Source organism: Aythya fuligula, chromosome Z (genome assembly GCF_009819795.1).
Source record: "Aythya fuligula isolate bAytFul2 chromosome Z, bAytFul2.pri, whole genome shotgun sequence".
Classification (NCBI taxonomy): Eukaryota; Metazoa; Chordata; class Aves; order Anseriformes; family Anatidae; genus Aythya; species Aythya fuligula.
Genome location: NC_045593.1, coordinates 11576980 through 11596623, shown reverse-complemented (window position 1 = coordinate 11596623; position 19644 = coordinate 11576980). Strand labels below are relative to the sequence as shown.

General features: G+C 38.8%; 1 protein-coding gene and 1 long non-coding RNA gene across 2 annotated transcripts; one reads left to right on the top strand and one right to left on the bottom strand.

Annotated features, from left to right (window-relative positions):
• Positions 1-1092: 1092 nt before the first annotated feature.
• On the bottom strand, positions 1093-16123 carry SUB1 (SUB1 regulator of transcription). The gene is made up of 5 exons (XM_032205671.1): positions 16054-16123; positions 14085-14157; positions 12382-12501; positions 6963-7071; positions 1093-4567 (listed from the first exon to the last, which is right to left on the bottom strand). The coding sequence occupies exons 2-5, from the start codon at positions 14154-14156 to the stop codon at positions 4488-4490; spliced, it is 381 nt and encodes a 126-aa protein (XP_032061562.1). The 5' UTR covers position 14157; positions 16054-16123; the 3' UTR covers positions 1093-4487.
• On the top strand, positions 15915-18595 carry LOC116500574. The gene is made up of 3 exons (XR_004254314.1): positions 15915-15978; positions 16974-17118; positions 18533-18595. It is a non-coding gene; the product is annotated as an uncharacterized LOC116500574 (long non-coding RNA).
• Positions 18596-19644: the final 1049 nt, after the last annotated feature.

The following is a 19644-nucleotide window of genomic DNA, read 5'->3' as shown; positions in this document are numbered from 1 at the left end:
CACAGCAAGATGTATTCATCTGTAGCATTTTGAGAGCCTACCTCCTCACCAAGGACAAAAATACTTTTAAAAATTGACTATTCATCTCAACCTCATTTCCTTCCTCATTCTTCACCACATCAATGATGAGCGCATGGATTCATTCAAAGCCGAAAGGAAGTACAATGAAGACTAAATTAAGCAGTAAGTGTCGTACCAAGGGAACAGTTCTATCACCAAGTTCTCAGCCTTAAATTATCACCAAAACTAATGGTATGTCGCCTCTGCTCACAAAAGAGCATTAGTTTTTCAGGGAATCTTAAACATCACTGAGCCAAGTGCCACTTATTTCAGTTCGTTCTCAGGTATCTTCACACTCTTACATTTGTAAGCTTGAGAACACAGGACAAAAGGACTTGGTTCACAACAGGAAAATATTGCCTATCAGATTGCTCTTCCATACTCTCGTCACCAGAGCTATAGTCAAAAATGGATCCTATCAATAAGGGGAAGGCAGTAATGGGAAACATATAAACAGAGAATCTTCTGTCAACCCCAATCAGTGTTTCTTCCCTTTAAGCCACACCCATAGCTTCTGTAGCTATGTAGTGCTGAGCTAATCAAAATTACTTTTAAAGCATCTGTTTGGTTCAAGGCTACAATCAGATAAATTCATTCCTTATAGATCAATCACAACAAGCACTCAAAAAACAAACATCCTTCCTAAAAGATCCTAAATCACAAAATGGTTTGGGTTGAAAGAGACCTTAGAGATCACCCAGTTGCAGCCCCCTGCCATGGACAGGGACACCTCCCACCAGACCAGGCTGCCCCCAGCCCCATGCAGCCTGGCCTTGAGCACTGCCAGGAATGGGGCAGCCACAGCTTCTCCAGGCAGCCTGTGCCAGGGCCTCAACACCTCTGAGTAAAAAACAATTGTCCAAAAACTAAATCTTCTATCCTTCTGAGGCCACCACCCACAAACACGGACAAAGTACAAGATGATTAATTGTTCAAATTTCCAAATTACAACAGTTGCAAGAAACAGCATTCTTCGTAACAACTTAAGAAAAAAAATAGTGCAGCTAAGTTTCTATTAAAAATAACACTATGTCAACAGAAGTCTTAATTTATTTCCAGGTGTTCAAACTGTTATTACACATATGCCATTTAACTACTTTTTATTTGAACATTAAGAGAATTACAGTTGGAGGGCTCATATTTCCAGTGGCCTCTGTAATAGATACCACCAGAACAAAACATTAAACATTCCACATGTTAACAATATGACATTTGAGTTACCAGAATTACAATTTTATTTATTTTTATTTTTTTTTTTACTAACAAGTCACATAAGAAATACGTAACTGGGGCATTTCCTTTAACAGAAATATCAAACTCAGTACTGCATTTGTTTAATTTCAATATGAACGTCTCTACGTAAGAGCAACATCATACATAACAGTTTGATTGAGCACACATGGTACTTTGGCATATCTAACTCTGATGTATGTTTCCCCCTATGCTCCATAGTAGGTATAAATTATAAAACATATTGCTAATATGCCCTGCATAAATATTAAGAACCAAATGCATCTTTCTTTTGCAACTTCAGTGGGAAAGCAAACAGCGTTTATTTTCATCTCATACTAGTCTTTTTCATACATGCAGATTTCTTCCATGGACACTTGTACATATATCCTAACTACCATTTTTTCTGCAAGAAAATAATCTGTATCCAAAAAAAAAAAAATTTCTTCTCTCAAATTAGAAAAACTACAGCCATAGACAACACATGACAAATCACAACCATTAATTTCAAAATAACACTGAATGTGTCAAATTTATGTCAACTAACTATCAGTCAGCTGAGGTGCAAAGAACTCCCTCACAATTCAGGTTCTGTTTGGAGCTCATTTGTGAAACTAACTAGTTTATCTAGTTACCATTTTTGTAGGACATGCAGATGTTATGACCAGAGCAAATAAAATTTATTTCAATCAGTGTTACAGGCAGGAATATATACCCATCAGATGGAAAACTATTTTCCAAACACACAAGCTAAGTAAAATCAAATGGCCCCAAATTTTACCAAGTAAAATGGGATAAACAGCTCCAGTACTTATCTCCACAAATTCAATAAGGAGGTTATCTGTAAGAAATAATAGCTCTTGATTAACAAATACTAATTTATCTGAACATCTCTACCATCAGTTTCCACAATAGATGTAATCACTACAGGAAAAACTTCTTCCACTTACCCTCCCAAAACGAATGAATTTAATTTTCCACCTTCCTGAACACAATTATATTGTACTCTAATATACAACTCCCATCCAATGACCTACTATCACAGTAATCTAAGTGAGGATAATGTTCCTATTCTTATGATAATCATGCACTTACGCACTTTAAAGGAGCCACATGGAAGTTTTGAGGTAAAAAGTTGAAATCTGGTTGCAGTCAGATTTAAAGAAAAAAATGCAAAATACACGCTCCAAATAAAAAGAGTCCTAGAAACTGTCAGTAATGATCTACAGCAATTTATTTGATTCACTGATCTACTAATCTGAGAAATTTTAGCAGATATTTCGTTTATACTGTTTGGTCCAAGTGTCCCTACACACCACTTGAAGTTGTGCCCAAAAACATGTCTGCTACCACAACACATCTCTTCCTCTTCTATTCAACTTTTTCATAGCTCTGAAACATTTCCTGAGCTACACAAAACAAGATCTTAACTTTGAACTATCTCAAGAACCCCTAAGTCAAATAGTAGATGAAATTATCTAACACAGTATTTAAGTTAAATGATCTATACTTAATTTGATGAGGTCACCTCCCCTCACCATTCATATACCATTTGTATTGAATTATAAAACTCCACAGCACAGGAACAGTCTGTGTATGGCACTTAGCAGAACAGGACTTCCAAGTATGTCTGCAATATAAGCAATTATATTAAAATATCCCACAGTTAAACAGTGAATCCTGTTTATCTATACAAAATTTAAAAACATTTAAATTTACCAAATGGGAAAGTTACAGCTGAACCAATAAATTGTACATTCACTACATAGTACCACAAAGTCTTGAAATGACAGTTTTCACGAAGTTTTCATCTTCTTCCTTCTATTAATCATGAACTCTTAAAATGAACTCTTCTCCAATTCTGCTAATGTTAAGCTTCTTCACTGTAGTTATTATGTCAGCTAACTCTGAGCTTTAGCCGTTTCTCTACTTGAGTGCTCATTCGCTCTGTAAGTCCTACTTGAACATATCCATCCTTCTTCTTTCCATAGCCTCATGATGCCTACCAAGATCTCCCTGCAGCTAAAACAACATCTAGTCTAATAGAACTTCCACTGGACAGAGGCTTCTCAGAATGTACACTGGTAGACAAGCAGAGTTCATTACTTGTGGATCCACTAGGTACCAGTGCTCCACTGTAAACACTACGTACCTCCTGTACAAAAGAAGAACCAGTTATAAGAACCATGTAAGCCACACAAGGCAAGCCAAATGGTTTGGTCAGGCAGGGTGGTCAGGGCAAAAGCATGATAGTCTGGCTGAAGCAATTTTAACCCTGTATGACCATTTAACCTGTGTTACAGCCTATTTTAAGCACTATTGTTTAAACAGTGCTCTCAAACAAAAGCCCTACAAAAGCAGGTTAACTGCTATTTTATATGGAATAATTCAGTATGTGTTGAAGAATTTAATGCAAAGATTGAAAAGTGTGCCTAAATAATAACAAAGTTTGGAGCTTTTAAACCTACCTTACTCTTAGATATATATGTAATACTGTAAAAGTTTATGCATCACATTCTAGAATCTAGAGTCCATGAATAAAGGCTAATTGTATTTTCTAAGTCAAGCAAGCTATATAAAAATGGGAACAGACTGTGTGGGTGATGTTCAAGTGTTACTGCTTAGCATAACACTCCATGCAAATAATGCAAAAAAGTCTATATACTCAGGACTGTTTACATCTGAATAAATAGGGAAAATTAGCAAATACAGTATTTAAAATTATCTACAAAAATGTGTTTTTACCAGGTATTCACTGTTTGTATCAAGTTTTAAAGCAGAAAGCTGAGGGCAATACCAAAGGGTATGAAACAAAAAAAAATGTAAATGGAGACATTTTTTAAATCTCCTTAGAAAACAAACTGTAAACTAAACTGAAACAAAGGCTAAAGCCAATAGGTGGCCTTATCAACAAACACCTTCAATCAAAAGGCCATAACAACTATGCTTTACATATTACTCAATTTGTTTATTTTACACCATGAGGTGAAAGCAACACAGTTCTTTTTAGTAAAGTATACACAAATAGCCTCACTCAGAATACACTTTTAATGCACATAAAAAAAGTATCCATCTTACAAATTGTTTTGCAATCCAAATATACAATAGCTTCGAAAACAATATTTTAGAAAACAAAAGCCAATGTATAAAGACCGCTTAAACCAACAAAAGTGATAAAGATTTCTGTATGGCTGTCTTTACAGTTTTCTTACTGCATCATCAATATCAGAAATCTGTTCCTTCAGTTGATTCCACTGTTCTGGATTTAAAGAAATACCTGAAATAATTAAAAACAAATACTTAGTACAAAAAGAGAATTGTCATCAGCATCTTGCATACTTACAACCAAGATTGATTTCATACACAAAGACTGTCACAACTATTAATGCTTGGACTACATCACGTGTACTACTAACAAGTCTCAGCTGCATGGTTAAACTACTTACTTGGAACCCTTTAGTTTAGACTTTCAGCCCTGGTCTGGGCAGGTTTACCTTACAAAGAAAATGGGTACAATACAAAATTCATTCACAAGTACTTTGTGAAACGCAGAAAGGGAAAGAGACCTATCGCCCTGATAGGAGGCGGCACAAAACTGGATGAGATGGGAAACCAATCCTATTTAGGTTGGCTGCTAAAAGCCAAATACCTCTGTAGACTGAACTAAGTATTTTTGATGTACTATAAGTCTGTTTTTCTTCTCTTGTGAAGAAAAAAATGGGGGGTGGGGGGAGGGGCATGTCTTAAACCACTGTGAATAATGTATGCTATCAGTAACATTTTACAGAAACTCTATCCTATTCCCTAGGATTCACAAACTAACATGAAAGGTTGTTTTTTTTTTTGGTTATTATTTTTAAACTTCAATATCACTACAGATTCTTGTGACATTCAATCAATAATCACTCAGTACCCCAGAAACCATCTCCTCAGTTCTGAGTTTTTACTTCCTCAAGCTTCAGTCCAGGCATGTTTTCTTTCATGTAGTAGCCTCCTCCTTCTTCCACTATTAATCTTTATGCCCACTCTATATAAGTACAGACTCACAGGCCTACCTCTCACTCTCTTCAGCCAGGCTCTTCTACTATTTACCCCCTTTTTCCCCCCTCAGTGATCAGGCTTCATTCATTGCTTTCTCACTGTAGGTGGAGCAGGACCTGAAAACAGGTGAAACTATGAATTCCATCTTTGGGACTCGTCACCTTTTTCCCTCCCTCTTCTACCACCACTGTTTTGCCAGAGTACTGTTATTTTAAGCAGCAAACACTCCACATTGTCACTTTTCTAGCCAGTTCTCCCACCCGTCCTAAGGTGGAAGATTTATTTTGAAAATAGTTATGCCAGACATGCTAACCATTATTGGAGGACCAAATGTCATCAAGTTGCCCCTGAACAACATACTATATGAACTGTACGCAGACATGAATTTAGAACTGCTATTTGAAATAATCTGACAAAGCAATTCCTAACTGTTAAGACTTTTTTCTTTTTTATTATAAAATTTCAATTGTTTATACCATTTGCAGCATAGCTTTGTAAGCAGATCGTAAATGTATCACTGGAACATTAAACCCTCATGCTATCACATTATTAGTGGTATCCTAATAAAATCCAGTCCTGTTTGCCACAATGATAAACATTTCTATCTATATCATGTAGGTAGACCATCACTTCACCTTCCCACCAAGTCTCACTGTTGTTTCCCACTCAAGCTTTTGATTGATGTGCTTTTAATTTCCACCTCAAAATACACCAGTTTAGTCTTTAAACACTAAAGTCATGTTTTTTTTTTTTTTTTTTTTTTTTTTTTGTTAGACAGCAGCAACACATCCAAAAAAATAAATTTTCCTGTAAGGTGCCTATAATACTCTGATCATACAAACCTACTATAAGTGATTATCTATGAGATGTTGGAAATTCTCAAGCTTTCCAAACATCACTGTGCTGCTCCTGGACACATCATAAAAATATGAATGCCTTTGATCTTCAGAACAGAATGTTTCACACTCACCTTTTTCCTTTGCAGAATGTGAAAAAGGAGTAAAGTAAGCTTTTCTAAACAACCAAATGACATTAAGGAAAGCAACTATCAACTCATCCTCATCCTGCAGGTGGCCCAAGTTCCAAAACCAGTTAAGTGAAAGGATGACATAAAAATTAGGTATGGGAGAAGCAACTAATGGCTTAAAGGCTTATGTTGTGTTGCAGATTAGACAGACGCAAAGTACTAAAACTCAAGCACTTCAAGTATTTTCACCTCAAGTAAAATATTTTTTCCAAAAAAATTTGTCACATGAAACATTTCTATTATTTTAATTTGAAATTTGATAAAAACAAAGAACACAATTGTTTTGCATAATTTAACATTGTATTCCAACTAAAGTAGAAAAAGGTAGAAAAAGTATGGTGAGTTTTACAGCTCCCATAATAAGTTTGCTTGTACCCGATGCTTTGTTTCCATAAATTATGCAGGATCCATTTAGAAAAACTGACTCAGGCCAACAAAATCACTTCACTTTTGTTAATAATGTACAGATAAAACTAGTCATCTGTTAAAACAAAAGTATTACTCTTAAAATGCCATGCAGTAACAAAGCATAAATATCTGGTACACATTTTCAATAAATTGCAGACAATGTTTTAATACAAAATAAGATGAAGCAGAACGATACCTTTTCTGCCTGGCTTCATTTCACCTTCTTGATCCATCCAATATTCTCTAATATCAATTAAGACTTTCCCTTTAAAGTCACGAACACTGACATACCTCATTTTGCCAATCTGTCAAAACACATAGAAGGATCTTTTAGGTATTTTACATATTACACCACTTTTCCTAACAGTATTTGACTCAGACATGTGACATTACCCACTGCAGCTTATTATAGACATGAGAGAAACAACTAGATCAAGAGCTTAATCTGGAGTAGTCAGTAGGCTAATAGGTAATGACAATATAAATGGATGAAGGACTTAAACCAGTTAAGCATTAAATACTTTTTTTTTTTTTTGCAGAAGAGGCTCTCATAGAATAGAAATACCTATATTCTTATCAAATTGAATTCTTACAAAACCCACTAATTTCCTTTTATTTTATTATTACCTATACTATAACCATCTTTGTTAGCAGCAGTTGTGAACAAAGAAAGAGGCAGCTCTATTACCAAAATTAAATTTTAGAACAACCCAAAAAAAACCGCTTAGATATTCACACAAGAACAGCACAATTTCTAGAGGAGTCTTAGTGATATTTGGTTAGCTTGTTTAAAACAAAGCAAATACAGATGGAAAATGAAAGGAAACGACCAAGTGGCCCCACATCTGTTTTCAAATCTGCTTGGTACTTCATTGGAACAGAGGGCAAAAATTTCTCAATTGTCACCAGATGTTGCAAAAAATCAAAACTTTCAAAGTTTGCCAGCATGTACCACGGCGTGAAATTATCTTCATTAAAAGTGATGCTTTGGGAATTTCTGTACCACAACAACTTAACTGAACTTTGAGGCCTTTTTCTTTTTTTTGGGGGTGGGGGTTGAGAGCAGATGGGGAAGCATAGCATACTGCACCACACTATACATTTAGGCTTATTAATTTTTTCCCACATTTGACGACATATTTATTCACATCAATTCAATGTATGTGAATTTGAGAATCAGAAACTAGATAATGAAAATGAAGCAATTAATTTAAGAAACACTTAAGGGTTCTGTATGTACTTTCTGGATACAGCTTCTGAACAAAGAACACATCCTAAAGCAAATATTAAAACAGAAAAAGTAAAACAGCTTTATTAAGAATATCAAATTTCCCTAATTGATGCATCTTGCACAAACATAATTTAACAGGGGATAAAACACATCTTACAAGCTTCAAGCCTGACCAGAAAACATGAACTCTTATATCAGTTAAAGTCATCCACGAATGTTTAAGTCTAAGCTGTTACTTCATAAAATAGATATAAACAAGTGTGTTATGTTTGGTTAAAGACATTTTTCTTCTTATGCAGACCCTGTTCAATTATCTCCAAAATTTATTTAAAAAAAACTGGAAAATCTTTATATGCCATAAGCATGAAGCTTTTTTCTTACTTCAAAGTAGCCCTTAAAACGAACATGAGCTTACATTTCTTAATAGTATTTTGTGATTTATTAAATACTTCCACAGCACTACAAATACAACACAAAAATAAGCTATGATGTCAGAGCAGCTGAGTTCTTTCAGACTTAACTTGGTAACATGGCCATATCTGTCAGCACTGCTGGCAAAGGATAGCCTAAGTAGTCTGCATAAACAACATTTCTTGGTTTTACACTGTAACACTTCACCGACTTCAAGTGACTTAGGTCTCCAAGTACTAGTACTCCAGAACATCTTTTATCCCAGGTCTATCAAAGACCACTAGCGCATTGCCAGGTAGTTCCAGATTTGCTCTAAGAAATAAAATCCTAAAACAATACAGCAGATTAGAGATGCAAGTACAGTAGAAGGGTTTAGGATTATAAAGACTACATATCTTAATTCAACTACAGTAAGACATGGGTGCAAGAGTATAAAGCATGCATTATTTGGCCATTAAGTCTACCTTAACTGGAAACAGTTCCAAACAAAAGTGCTGAAATTCTTAGGTTTCATGCCTCTGCCTACATTTCCTCTGAATGCTCACATTAAATTCAGAATGTTTAGTTGAACTCTATGCAAAACAGTTCTCACTGCTAAAAGCTTTAATGCTGGTTTCTAACATACAGTTCTAATTAGCAACAAATGTTAAAATCAACCAAAACTTATGTTTACCTAAGTAATTTGATTTTTCTTAAGGTCGCGATACCTGTAATTCTGGCACCAAGTCATTTCGGAATATTTTTTTTCACACAGCAGCTGACAGTACTGGAATAACTTCACTAGATATAACACTATAATCACTGTAGTGTTCCAAGGGTTGTATTGCTTTAACACAGGGCAGTTAATGCTGCTCAACTTTCACACACAAGCTAATATGCTTTTTTTTATTAAATATCACAACTCTTTAGATACACTATTATATTAAGTCAAAGATACTATTTCCAGGTTTCCATTACTTAGAATAAAATGCACTGAAATGCTTAGGTTACTTTCAAATACACTTATCTGACTTCCTGAATGAGTTTCACTGAGTATATTTATCTACATTTTCCCCCTAAATTGCCAGTTGCTTTTAAACTGCATACACACCATGAAAGTAGGAATTGCCAAAAGTCAGCCTTCTATCGTAGCTGGTAACTGTATGTATAGTGTTAGAAGGAGCACAGTAAGATAATGCAAACCCCTAGAATGCAAGGTTCTGTAAACAGCTGAGCTCTGCAGGACAAATTGGTTCAGAATGTTAATTCTGAAACTGAGGTGGTTACCTATGCAACACTATTCATTATTTCCATGATCAATCACCTCTAGAGAGCATCACAAGCTTGTTTATTTATCTTCATGGACCTATGATAAATAAAGACTTTACACTGTGAAGCTGATGAAATTATTTCTCACAAGTCAAAAAGTACATACAACTTAACTTTCTAAAATGAGAGAGAGCGGGGGCAAAGTTCTTTTCGCACGAACTGAAATAACAAATTCTGTGAAATACCTTGTGTAGTGTGGCTCCATTCTGGACTGTCATTAATACTGTATCCAGACAGCAATAACAAACCTTATCCAAATCAGGCATAGGCAGAAGACAGGATTTTTCTCAAACTAACCAAAGCACACGATGCAGAGCTTACATGGGCTTGAAGCAACAGATAGGAATCTACTGCATGAACACTAAGCCCTTCCACATTAACATGATCGATGCTTCTCCTTAGGACCTCTAGCAGTACATCACAAATTGGAACAAGATAAACTTCTGCACTTCAGTTGTGCCCAAACCACCCTTTTAACAAATTCCAACGTATGCTAGGCTACCTATAAAGCCTAAAAAAGGCCATGACATGCAAATAAGATACATTTGGTCTCATACTGAAATAATTCTCTACTACTTAGATTAATTCTCCTCTTAATGAGCTTCAAGAAGAGTTACACCAACATCTGCTTTAAAAGAAAAATACCTAGACCTTGACAAAAACGCTGAATCTTCTGAGTACAGCAGTCACGAAGAGCTCTACATTAAGTGAACCTGTATACTTCCAGAACACAGCCTGAGGTTTGGTACATTAAGTCACTAAGCTTCTCATCATTTGCTGCCACTCCTACACACAATATGGATATTATAAAACTTCTGACCATCCTGTGAATGCTTCACTGACCGATTTCTATCAGTATCGGTTCAAGCCACATCTGTGCGAATTCACTTGCACATCAATTTTACTGTCACAAGGAAACAGAAAAGAGGTTTGCAGTATTAATATCCCCAGAAAAAAAAAAAAAAAAAGTACCTAAAAAAATTAAAATGCAGCTGGAGCTTCTAGCATGCTATCATGGGTAGAGGGGAGAGAGAGGAAGTAACCATTGACCAGCAATGCTATTTCTACACTGAATCAGTTACACCTCAGTTAATGCACATTAGGCTGATGTAGCATAAAAAAACCACAATGCTTCTCATAACAGAATAAGCAATCTAAAAAATATTTGCTGTTGAGTAACTGAAAGGCAGGCAGCGATTAATATGGTGCTGTCAGCTGAAGCCCTCTCTTCAACTATGCATGATAAACAATGTAAGGACTGATAACACTAAGAGTAACTGCCCTGTATGACAGAATCAGTCATGCAGGTCTTATTTCTTGAAGAGATTTTTTTTTTTTTTGCCATATTCCTTTGCACAACTAAAGCCAAAAGCCATTTCTTTTGCCTTACCCAATATTGGGACCATTTTATTAGACATCCTTCCCATGCCCTTCCACAAACTTTAGTTCACTGTATTTAGTACACTGGTTCTTAAGTTTTTCCCTGCCCTTAACAAGCTACCTATACACAGACATTTATTAACTTTTGACACACTCCCCTAGAACAGGTAATTCAAAGCTACATAAATTCTTGCACACCTTAAACATGAGAAACTAAGTTGTGTTTTTGTAGTAGAGAACTAATTTTCTGTACTTAAAGGTGTAGTCATATAACAAGGAGAAATGCTAAGTAGGTAAGTGGACAGTAGAAGGCCTCACTGTTCCAAAATAAGGTGGAAACTTGAGAAAAACAGGATGAACAGTGTGGGAACAGTAAGACAAAAATCACAAGTTCTCAAAACATAAAAAAGGAGGAAAAAGCAAAAAGGGAGAAATTAAAAGGGTTGAAAAAAGGAAAATTGTACAGATATGGTATAGCGGAGCATCAAGTAGCTTGTGAACCTGTAGTACTCAGCCAATGAGGAAACAGGAGAGGTGATCGTGTGTCAGGTAATAGGGAATAAAAGGTAATGATTTGTTTACTAAAATGAGCTCCTAATTGGCATGCCGTTGCAATCACAAATAAAATAACTTCACAGAAGATTCTGTCTGAAGAAAACTTGAGATTTTTCTCCCATTGCAGTACACAGTGCTACTGCTACAGCTAACCCCAGAACCACACCTTGAGCTCATAAATGCATCTTGCTGCAAATAAAAAGATCTACATTCAGATGATCTTACACTCTTTTTGAATGTTCAGTGAGAAAAACCTGCATCACAAAATAAACAAGCAAAACCTATTCCAAGACACTGTCTTATAAGACAAAAGTCAAGATGCCATTGACCTAGTTAAATAGGAATGAAGAGTCCATACTTAGCCTTCCAAAAACCTTTCTTTCAAGAGCCCTGGTTAAAATACATTTCCACCCAGAGACTGTCCTGATTTAATACGTACAGTTTATTCATGACGAGTGTTGTATTTAAAGACAAAATTACTACTTAGAAAGTTACCATGGACAAAGACCATGAGGAACAGGATAGATCACTTGCCACAACTCAGATTCTTTTCCTCTACTGGAAATGCTTTTTGAGTACCTCATCTATACCATAGCATCACAACTCTTTAACCAGGGCTTCAAGAAACTAGACTCTACACTACCACCATATTCATACCACCTCAAAATTTATATTGAATATGATGTAACATGCTACTTTAACCAGGCTTTAAAAGAATCATCAACTTTACCTGAAACATATTCTCATCTCTGTTACTGCTTTGCTTAGAAGAAGCGGCACCTTTTGAACTTTCACCCGTCTTTTGTTTCTTCACAGCCTTTTCTGGAGCTGCTTGCTTTTTCCGCTTTGCCTTGGAGCAAGAATAAAATAGAAATGCATGAACCACACCTTGCAACATTTAGTTACAAACAAAGCTTCCATTAGAGGCTACAAACTACTACTACACACTGTATCACCTTCCTTTTGTAATGGCAGACCTCCAATACTGTACAATTTAGACTGGAATTTCAAAAAAATCTCCAAATGAGTTTAATTCTGTTCCCAGTGAAGTTTTTAATAATACTCTGGCTTTAAAGAGAGTTAGATCAAAATACATTTCAAAAAGCCTACTATTTTTGCGCAGCAATATTATCAGTTCAATAGTTTTAATCAAAAAAATAAAGTCTGATGGAAGTTCCACATTCCTTTCTTCTGAAATGAACAAAAAATGCAGGACAGCTACCAACTTCTAAAAAAAATGAAAAATTAAAAATGAGATTATGAAGAAAGGATCTGGAAGTCACCTCCACCTGGGGAACATTTTTTTCTTCATTACCAGTGTCCCATCTCTGTCTATATATCACAATAAATGGTTTTAAAACATTCAGATGGTATTACCTGTAAATTAGATTACTTGCAGGTGCTACAAAGTTACTCTGTCAATATTTATATGGTAAGCACACTCTCCCAGCCGACCTCCCTCCCACCAAGAAAACAGTGATACAGAAATACCAGAAGTTGGTCTCACCTGCTAGAACCATATTGTGGGTAACCTTTTTCAAACAGAAATGGTTGCAACAAATATGGGAGGTTGTCAGAGGAAAAAAAAAGACTTATACCCACTGAAGCAAACAGTTTGAGTATGACTTTTCAAGAATACATTTCCCTACCAAAAAGCCATCACCTGACCGTTTTATCTGATACTATTATTTGACAGAATACCTAATTTGCTTATTGCAACTAAGTCACATTTGAATCAATTCATTAAAGCAAACTTGTTTTTTTTCACATACAACATTAAAAGACCTGATGCATCATTACCACCTAGTGTTTCTAAAAAAGGTAATTCCCTGTTGTACTCAGTTTTTGATCATAATGACTGGTACACCAACAAAAACTTATAAATGAAATAAAAATAACTCGGAACATGTGATTTATGCATTTAAAAGCAGTTAACATGTAAAAATTAATCAGCTCAAAGACACTCAGGTTGGCCCAGCTTTTAAGTAAGAAACTAGCAGATAGTAAAAGAAAATCCGAAACAGAAAAAGAACATGTAAAAAAGATAAGCAAGTGGTAGGGGGATAACCAGACAGGTGGAGGTTTTCACTTTGGACTTGCAAGATATCCAGACAACAGAATGAAAGAGGAGGGGGGTTGTCTCTCAAAAGTAGTCCAAATTCTTGCCACAAGGGGCTGCTTATACCAAAACCTATCTCTTGCCACAAAACAAGAATTACAGAAAGCTTGTGTCCAGATATACCATATGGAAAATATTGTATAAAGCAAAATGCAACGTAAGAAAAAAGTTTACCACAAGGCAAAAACCTCTTAACTACCCAAGCCCTAGCCCTGTTTTTTTTTTCCTCAAGTGTCTAACAAATCATATGGAATGACATGCACTTCACCACGTATAAGTTATTACAGTAGTAATGAACTGAATATAATTTTCACCTTTTTGTCAACTTCACTATCTGAATCACTGGCAGATGAGCTTGAAGACACAAGTTCCTTTGACTTAGGCATTCTACAAAGAGAAAGATAACATGAGAACACTGTACAACAAATACAACCCATTGTATCTGGAAAGCAATCTTCAAACCTGTTTGTAAAGCCTCACCTTATTCAAAACCCTCCTAATTTTTCCTGCCTTTTCATATAAGCTTTAATGAACTCTTGATGCAATCACAAACACCATTCCCTATTCCCCTTTTTGCTGCAATGGCCTTAAATGCAGTGTCTTAGTTTCCAAACTGTTTAGAAAGGGACAATTTTTTCAAAAATACTGCACACTACTATCCTTATAGTTTGAATTCTCAATACTACATTCATCAACTATTAAGGACAGAGCATTATCTATATTCTTATACAGGCATTTCGCCTAGCTGAATATGCCAGCAAGAGCTGTATAATGACAGTACATTAAGATGAGCCTCCCATCAGTCATAGGGAAGTCTGAAAACACACCTTAGTTACAATGGATTACAGTACTGCAATTAATATTTCAACTGCAGCTTTAACACATCAGTCATTATGGTCTATTCATTTGCCAGACAAGCGGACATTCAATTTTCCTTGAATGCATACTGCCAGGTGTGTTTCTACATCTCTTTACTATGCAAACATGTGGTTAGATATAGCAGCTGAAGATCTTGCCTGCTACTAGAAACTCTTTGTGACAAACAAATAGCTCTTTCAGAATAAAAATAAACATCACAGAGAAATTAAATATAAAACTCAAACTATGGAAGACTTAAAAAAAAAATATTAGAGAAGCAGATCTCAGTAAAGGAAAAGGGGTGTTTTTAAATAAACTTGTGGTCAAATAAACCACGTACACAGGTAAAAATGGAGTCTGAATAATGCTAATGGCTCCATGCGGTTCTAAAGTGGGGCAAGTTCTGTCGTAATAGCTTGGAGCACAATGATGGAAGCCGTAATGCTGGAAATGAAACACCGTACGTGGGAGCTAACAAACCATGCTACAGGATGGAGGCAGAGGAGAGCTGGAACGGGACAAGGCAAAGCCAAGCATAGTAATGGCATAAAATGGAGGGGCAGAATGAGACTGATAATCCAGGGTCAGGGGCCACAGACAGAGGTTGCAATCCGCATTAGGATGAGAGGGCGACAACATGGAGGAAGGCTGGGGCTGGAAACTGGAGGAAAGAGCCATGGAGAGGGAGGGGTGGTACCCCCTGTGGAGAAGCTGGCAAGCAGAGGGCGAGGCAACCCCGCAGCAGTGGGTTGAAGGAGGGCGTAATGAGACAGGCCACGGGAGGGCTGAGGGCAGGGAAAAGAAGAAAGCGGGGCCGGGATGAGCTGGGAGCACCGGTAGGCGGCTCCCAGCCGCCATTTTCCTCCCCTCAGCCTCTCCTCGCCCCCCGGGGGCAGGGGGCGAAGGCTTGAGGAAAGGCGGGGGGGGGGGGGCAGGGGCAAGGCCAGCCCCTGCCCTGCGACGGGAGGGAAGGGCGGCAAAAGGGGACTGCGGCGAAAAACAGCAAAACCAGCCCAAAAAAAATAAACACACAAAAAGGGTCGGGGGTCGTCCGCGGGCAGACTGCAGGGGGCGAAGGGGGGGGGGGGGGGGGGGGTAACAGACCCGGGCGGTTCCCTGCCGCCATTTTCTCCCTCCCTCCCTCGTTGCCCCCCCAACATGGCAGCTTCTCCTCAGCGCCAGCTCCTCCTCCCGCCCCCGGCCCGCTCCCCGCCGGGGCAGCCCTCCCGCGGGGCGCAGCGGGCACTCGAGGAAAGGAGGAGGAGGCGGAGGAGAAGGGGGAGGAGGGGGAAGCGCCGCCGCATGGCCGCCCTGAGCCGCCCCGGGGGGCGCCGAGCCCCCGTCAGTGAGGTACCGGGGAAGGGGGGGCGAGGGGGGGGCACAAAATGGCGGCGGGGCGCTGAGGGGGGGGACCCCAAGACTCACGTCCTGCTCCGCGCGGGGCTCGGCTGCGCCGCCAGAGGAACGGAAGTGACGCAGCGCGGGATCCCCGCCCTTGCCCTCTCACCACGTGAAGGGGCGGGAGGGGGGAGGGGAGGGGGTGCTTAAAGGGGACGCGGCGCTGCGTTACTCCCCCCCCCCCCCACCTTGGGGTGAGGAGGGGGGAAGATGGCGGCTGCTGAGGGGCAATGGCGGGAAGGAGGGGGGTGGGGGGGTGGAAATGGCCGCTTGCTGCGGCCGTTCCTCGAGCTCGCTGAGGTGACGGGAGGAAACGCGATGAAAGGGCGCCGCCGCCGCCGCTCCTGCTTTGCATGCCGAAACCGCAGCGCCGGCCGTCACCTGAGGCGCTGTCCAGGAAAGCGCCGCTTCCCCTTTCTTCCCCTCCCTCTTCGTTTTCCTCCCTGCAGGTGTGTGGCGGAGGGTGAGGGCTGAGCCTCCTTGCCGCCCTCTCGGCGGCAAGCTCAGGGCACCCCTCCCGGGGCCGCAGGTTCTCGGTGTCTGTGGTAAAAATCCGCTTTTGGGAAGCCCCCCTGTCTCTGTGGGGTGGGGCACGACACCACAAAGCAAGCCAACCAACCCAGAAATCTGACCAAAAAGACCTTGAAAATATAATTTGGCATCCCCTGGTGGGTATTCACGCCAAAGCACGCTGCATCTGAAGCGCCCTGCTGGTGCTCTCTCCTGTGTCAGTGCCTGAGAAAGAGCAGTAGGCTTAATTCACCTGAACACGTGTGCACGTAGGTGCTGGGATAAGCCAAAATGATGCCTCGTTTTGGGAGGTTGTGCCCTTTTCCCCCGTCTTTGTTGGTGGAGAAGACTTCTTGCAGTGCAGCAGCCAGGTATGCTGTTGGAGCAGGAGCGGTTTCTCACCATGTTCTTTCTGTATTCCCTACACTCTGTTTCAGTTTCTGGCCTTCCTTTGCGGGTAAACTTGAGAGCAACATGGGTTTGGACAGCATCTGTGAACACTTCAAAACATTTTGAGAAACAAGATGAAAAAGCTGCAGGCAGACCTCATCGCTCCCTACAACTACCTGGAAGGAGGTTGTGGTGAGGAGGGTGTTGGTTGCTTTTTCTCAGGTGACAAGTGATAGGACGCAAGAAAATGGCCTCAGGTTGCACCAGGGGAGTTTTAAATTGGAGATCAGGAAAAAAAACGGAAAGTTTTACATTGGAACAGACTAATCAGGGGAATGGCAAAGTCCTCATCCCTGGAGATATTAAGAGTTTTGTCAGTGTGGCACTAATGGGCATGGTCATTATTTAATGGTGGGCTTGGTAGTGTTAGGTGATGGTTGGACTTGGTGATCCTGAAGGTCTCTTACAACCTGAATGACTCCAGGATTCTAGGAGTCCATGATGAGATTTATTACTGTTAAAATATTGTTGCAATCAATGTAACTTCACACGAAACTACCACAGCCTGTCATAGTTTGCTGATCCCTGTTAGCACCAGTTGGTCATGTAGTACTGTAAGCATGGCAGGATGACAGTACTTCAGATACTCACTGTCAGTTTACTTTAGTCTCTTTATCGTTATCTCTCAACCTGTGCTTTTGCTACCATGACAATGTGAGCTTTTCCAAAAAAAAAAAAAAAAAATAGAGCGTAAACAATCAGAAATGGGAACTGTGCTCTAGTCCCAGCCCTAGCTTCCAAGTAAAGCTGTTATGAATAAAGATGGCACAGGGTGCTATGTAATCTGCCCCTGCTGTTCCAAGAGCAGACATCTCTTAATAAAGTGTTTAAAATCAAAAGTTTTGGGCTTTCTGGATTACAAAGATCCCTGTTCATGAGACAGGGTCAGAAGGATAAATAAATTTCAAATGAGGATAATACCAAAAGTCAGTAATCCTAGACAGTGTTTCTGAAATACTTATATAAAGGGAGGTTGAGAGATGAGATTTCTAGAAGGAATCCATGAGTTTTTCATAGTTTTCACTATGAAGTGAGGTAAATAGGCGTTCAGTAGAGCCTTTTTGACTTTAGTAAGAGAAAAACAGGAAGTTAATACCAAAAATTAGAGGTGTGCTATTTTAACTAATTCTTGGAAATTCCCCATTTCATAATGCTGTTACATGTCTTGCAAAACAAATAGAAAAATACACAGTTCTTACTACAAGCCTGACCTTTGGAAAATAAAATGATGTTTGTTTACCTAGAAGTAAAGCACAGTAAATCGCATGCATGTAAATATTAGTAATTATCACCACTGATCAAATATCAAGACTGTCAAGCCATTTATTCATGGAAGATGAAAAAACGATCTCTCAGTACTTAATGCTTAACAGCAAGACTAAAGGCATTCCACACAAGATCGTCTCCATATAGAGAACATTAATGCAAAAAAATATTCTCAGACCATGACATAGCTATTGGCTTCAAGGCTTTTACTAACTTTCATATTAGAATAGTAATGGCAATTCAGATCTTTGTAATCCCTATCTGCTTTGCTTTCTAATAGGTCAACACCTGGTATACAAAGAACGCAAAGGTTTTAGGAGCATCACATTCAGATCAGCAGTGCTTTATGCATTTTTATGTGAGTCCCTCAGCCTTGAAATAAAACAAAATAACTGAAAAAAAAAAAAAGATTTTTCTGCTGGATCTTAATGAGTTAACCTCTTCCACCTGCAACATTTCCTCCAAAGCAAGCACCAAGTTTATTTTTATAGCTGAATTCCCAAATAACAGGTGAGTGAGGGGAAGGGAGTGTTTGCTGCATCTGAGGTTTTCATGTTACGTTCTTCTGTAATGATGGGTTTCTTTGAGAATTATTCTAGTAGTTAAGTTTAGTGGCTCTTTGAGCTTTTTGGTAAATTACCCTTACTGTATTTTGTTCTATTTAAAAAGAAGAAAGAAGATACTAAGAAAAGATGCTGGCTTTTAAAATGTGGGGAAGGAGCCTTAATCTTTGCAAGGTAAATTTGTTCTGTTACCTTCTGAGTGAGTCATCTATCCACCAAAAGGGTATAGTTCACCTTCTAAGCTCTTGAAATAGTTTTTTGTAATGGATTTGTTCTCTCATCAGACACTTTCATTCAGTAGCTGCCTTAAAAGGGCTGAAATTCTTCTAGTTACGGCCTGACTGCCTCATTTCATCTTACACATCTTCAGCTGAGAAAAGTGTTGAAGCATTAGCTTTTTCTTCAAAGAGGAATTATAGCATGGAGATTTGAACAGGAATGCTGAAAACTGCAAGCTCATACTTATGAACATGGAGCAATTATTAACCACAATAGTTGACTCTGCTACTTACAAATACTAGAGTTGGTATGTATGGTGCAATTGCCTAAAGTAACTAGGAAAATAAAACTAACATTCACATTTCAAAGAAAATGTACGGCATTGAAGAGGCTTTCACGGTAGGGTGTAGTTCTACTACCTCAGCGTTCCCTAGGTTTCCAACTTCAGATGCTGTCGTGCTGCGGAAACCTGGTGTGCTAGCTCTAAGGAACAGTACAGAGCATAGAGTGGAGTGGAGACACCACGGCTAGGCTCTTTGACCAGGTGGAGACTCGATTGTTCTTGTGCACACTGAGACTGATAAGCTGCACTTTTTGCTACCCTGAGCCA

Bases quoted from the DNA above. Each gene is read 5' to 3' on its own strand.
- SUB1 (XM_032205671.1), bottom strand. From the start codon at position 14,156: ATGCCTAAGTCAAAGGAACTTGTGTCTTCAAGCTCATCTGCCAGTGAT. The intron at 12,502-14,084 runs GTGAAAATTATA...TCTTGCTCCAAG, and splicing joins ATAGTGAAGTTGACAAAAAG to GCAAAGCGGAAAAAGCAAGC. The intron at 7,072-12,381 runs GTAAAGTTGATG...GTGTTTTGACAG, and splicing joins GAGATGAGAATATGTTTCAG to ATTGGCAAAATGAGGTATGT.